The sequence below is a fragment of the Penaeus chinensis genome, chromosome 1, assembly GCF_019202785.1.
Source record: "Penaeus chinensis breed Huanghai No. 1 chromosome 1, ASM1920278v2, whole genome shotgun sequence".
Lineage (NCBI taxonomy): Eukaryota > Metazoa > Arthropoda > Malacostraca > Decapoda > Penaeidae > Penaeus > Penaeus chinensis.
Genome location: NC_061819.1, coordinates 34,272,060 through 34,276,456, shown reverse-complemented (window position 1 = coordinate 34,276,456; position 4,397 = coordinate 34,272,060). Strand labels below are relative to the sequence as shown.

The 4,397-nt window shown below is 33.0% G+C and overlaps 1 protein-coding gene across 2 annotated transcripts in view; it reads right to left on the bottom strand.

The window, feature by feature from the left end:
* Positions 1-672: 672 nt before the first annotated feature.
* Positions 673-4,397, bottom strand: part of LOC125025758 (PHAF1 protein CG7083-like) — a 15,342-nt gene continuing 11,617 nt past the window's right edge. Inside the window, exons 6-9 of one of the 2 annotated variants that reach the window (XM_047613954.1) lie at positions 4,320-4,397; positions 3,217-3,390; positions 2,124-2,270; positions 673-1,032 (exon numbers count right to left, since the gene is read on the bottom strand). The exon at positions 4,320-4,397 is cut by the window's right edge and continues 125 nt beyond it. In XM_047613954.1, coding sequence (XP_047469910.1) covers positions 973-1,032; positions 2,124-2,270; positions 3,217-3,390; positions 4,320-4,397 — 459 coding nt within the window. In that variant the 3' untranslated portion in view covers positions 673-972. The remainder of the gene's footprint in view (positions 1,033-2,123; positions 2,271-3,216; positions 3,391-4,319) is intronic. The other variant, XM_047613962.1, reaches the window with a different exon arrangement.

Below are 4,397 nucleotides of genomic sequence, written 5' to 3'. Positions count from 1 at the left end.
TATCAAAATAAATTCAGAAGTGTACCTATTACAGTCTCACTTTTCTTTAACACTCTCTCTACTGTAAATTTAAAAAACAATCAGCATAATCATCTCTTTAATCACCTTTATGTCCTGAAGAGAAATGCCTATCTTTATAACTAGAATTAAAAAAAAAAAAAAAAAGAAAAAAAAATGTGAGGGGGATACAAAAGCCCTGTAAATCACATGTATGTATGTATGCAGCATGTATGTATGTATGTATGTACGTATGTATGTATGTATATATATATATATATATATACACACAATATATATACATACACATACTTAAATATACACATATATACATATACATATATACACATATACATATACATGTACATATATATATATATATTTATATATATATATATATATATATATATATATATATATATATATATATATATATACATTTACATATACATACATATATACATCTATATACATATATATTACATATTTATTTATATATATATATATATATATATATATATATATATATATATATATATATATATTTACATATACATATATATACATATATATATTAACATACATATATATACATAAATATATTTATATATATATGTATATATATATATATATATATATATATATATATATATGTATATAAAGTGAAGTATAAACAATTCCTTATGTGCATACATATCCATGTATATATGGTCATTCCAGTATATATACACGCATTTGCTTGTACACATATCATTTTCAAGGAGACAGATCATATACCGAATGTTACACTTAGTCATTCAAATCACAGACTCTCGTATTTATCCAAGGTTGCCATTCTTGGACAATACACTCTTCTGCGTGAGATCTACGACGGTCTTGCTTGCTTTGGGGCTTCAATCCCCGCTCGCACAACATCCCTCCGTCTGACGTCCGTGTGATTCTCAGCATCTTCTAGATCTCTCCCTAAGCCCAGTACTATGCAGCCTCTTCACTCTCATATAAAGTTACCGATGCTATATGTCCATTCGCCATAACCTGGGGAAAAGTGGAGCGGGTATGAATAAATTACAAATAAAACAGAACTAAAATAGTGAAGATCATGATATCAAATTTTATATATATATATATATATATATATATATATATATATATTCAAGTATGCAAAAAATAACCACAAGATACATCAAGCTTTGAGGTAGCTTATTAGTGTTACATTAAAAACAATAACTTTGATTTCATGTGTTTTATTTGTTTCTTTGCAATAATCTTGCTGACAGACTCGGGGAGATGATCTTTCCTCTTTACAGAGAAAGAAAAAAATACACTTCATTATAAACGTATGGAAGCTCGTTGAAAATTGTTCACCACATCCAAGGTAGGTAGATGAGGGAGGTGGGGGAGGGGGAGGGGGGTCAAAGTAAGACACTCCCCCAAACTGGGAAGAACAAGCTTTCATTCCGAGATAACTGCTCAAACATACAGATTAAGAAAAACGAGTAATCAAAGTTTCAATGGGCCAAGACAGTTTCGTAGTATGCAAAAAAATATCAAAACACAACTCAGAGCTCTGTGGAAGTGTTTGAGAGGAAATTAAATGATAGGTTAAATGCAGTACCAGATGAACTGCTAACAAGTGGCAGTGAATCAAACACAAAGATAGAGACGCATTAGCAGCTCATACAAAAATCAGTTATTGCTCTTTGCTGGAAAAAAAAAAAAAAATTTAAGAGATGAATCAAATGATGTACTGTATAAGAACAGATTATGGAAGTCTGACTAGTGTAATGAGTGAACCGAAAGAAAACTAATAAGAACACAAGTTAAACTGCTGGAGTAACACAAATAATCAAACGTCATTAAATTTGGGAAAATTGGATTCAGAAATTTAGTCTTCCAAAGAGAGATCTGAAAAAATCTTCCAGAAAATGGTATATGTGCCAGAAACCTCACTGTTAAATGATAATGTTAATATGGCAAAAGGGTTCTCCTACACTTAGCCATCTCTTCCATATAATAATAACACTTACATGCTACCACACGTCCATATACCCCCACCCCCATACACACACACACAGAAGCACACCTGCATTGCAAAACTACACAAAACAGCAAAAAGAGTAACAAACCTCAAATATAATATCTTGATATGCATGGCAAAACGTTGAGCCAAAGGGGTTGGAGGTGTTGGTGGAGGAAGAACGATGCAGGACAACAGGCCTTCCTCGCGGCTTGATCCTTGATCCCAGCGTGTCCCATAACGTCACACTCTGGACCTGTGTATTTTGGGGAAGGTCTTGTTTCTAAAATCCACATTCTTTCTTTTTTTTTCAAATTTTCTGATCTATGATTCAAATACTGAAATACTTTAGGAAGTTACAAGAATGCAAAACAAACCAATTAAAAAAATTTAAGTAATACAAAACAAATTCATCTAGCTATACTCTTATTGATATGGAGTTCACGATTCCAATCCTGTCATCTCTTTATATATCTCTATATTACAGTTACCTTTTTCATGGATTCCATGCAAACCATCTTTTCTGTACCCTTTGGTTCCACAGTGACTATAATTAAGAACCAATATGTGAAAAAAAAGTAAAAATATGGAAAAGAAGAAGACTCTACTATCCATTTTCTTCATCATGTCTTACCATTTTCACAAGTTAAAATGTGAGCATAAGTTGAGTTGTTAAGTATTAAATTCAGTCAGTCAGAGGCCACCGCAGATTCATCGATCAGGAGTAGTAAAAAAGTAAATAAAATTGTGTTAGGAAAGTCAGTGAGGACAATCATGAAACATATATAAAAAGAAAGTATATGCATATGGAAGCCACATAGCCTTCACTCTCGTTGGAAAAAAGTAAAAGAAAAAAATGATACAAAATGTGCCACCTATTCTAAACTAACATTAACTAACAATTATTTTTTTCCATTTAAAATATAAAAACTGAAAAATCTGTTAGTGAAAGCAACTGTTTACTAACTATGCTTAAAAGCAAAGGCTGCAATGTAGTGTTGCTTTAGGGAAACTAAGAAGAGTTAGGACATATATCATGCATTAAGGTGAGCTTTTAAAAAAGAATTCTGCTTCATGAACAAGCCAAACATAAATGCAATAACAGAATACAGGAAAACAGGAAAAAGAGAGAAAGAGAGAAAATGTTGAGTCTCACTACCTGTGTTCCTTCCTTCCTCCCAAGATACAGCAACAACACCTACCGTGATAGTGGATGGCAAATCAATGAGCTGAGTTGTGTCCTCTGGCTGCCGGGGAACAGTGAGGGGCAGCTCAAACTCGCAACGGTGATACATGTTGAAGTTATAATGTCCAGGGAAGTTTGTGTGGAGGACAAACTTCTTGGCTCGCTGTGTCTTGGCATCAAACAGTATATCCTTTAACATGAGAAGGGAAAAACAGCCATGTTAATATGCTACTTAAAAAAACAACAACATTGCTCTAAAAAAAAAAAAAAAAAAAAAAATAGTTATGTCTAATAACATTCTGAAATTATCTTTATCAAGATCATCTAGATTACAGAACTCTTCTTTACACTTTTAACATTAACTCTACTCTAAGTGTTTTATCAACTAATGTATTGCTGGTGAATGATTATCATATTTCAAATCTTTAGTCTGCCACACACATATGAAATATAACAATTTGGTATTATCAAAGCTGGTGTGCATGTCTACATCATGGTAAGGACACTGCAAATGATACTATTAGAAAAACTATGTAAAGCCAGTGACACGAGGGTGGACCTGCCATGCCAATGACAAATATAGAAAATTATCATTTTTTCACTGTAACTATTGGTACTACCATTTCTTATAAGCATGCCATACTTGATACTACTATTCATATTAACCCAATGGCTACGGGTCACGCCTATAGGCGTCATAACAATACACCCGAAATGTGGTGTGCGGCTGTCCGAGGCAATGATTCGGGCGTATTGCCACGGTTCGCCAGAGCATAGAGTTTTTTTTAATTTTCTATACCCGTCGCCAATGGGTTAAATGTAGTTATGTAAACTATCACTATCCTACATTAAAAATCTTTTTAGTAAAATATGGATTCTTGTGCTGATTTTGTCTATCTATCACTTGACAGATATTACAGATAGGAAATATATTTTATCATTTTCTTCATTAACACCTGCATTCCCACATCAAGGTACAATAAGGCTTACATACAGAGAAAGTATGTATAAGCCTCTCTAAGCAAAGCCAGCCAATTACAATAACAGCATCTTTAGCATAATCATTAACAAGTGCCACTTCAAACCTTAAGTGCTAGTAAGTCCACAAAGTATGCTTACTAATCCCAACGTGAAGTAGTTAAAGAAAAAATCTGAGCGCGTCGTAGCCTTCCGTGCACGTGCGTTGTGGATCTTCAT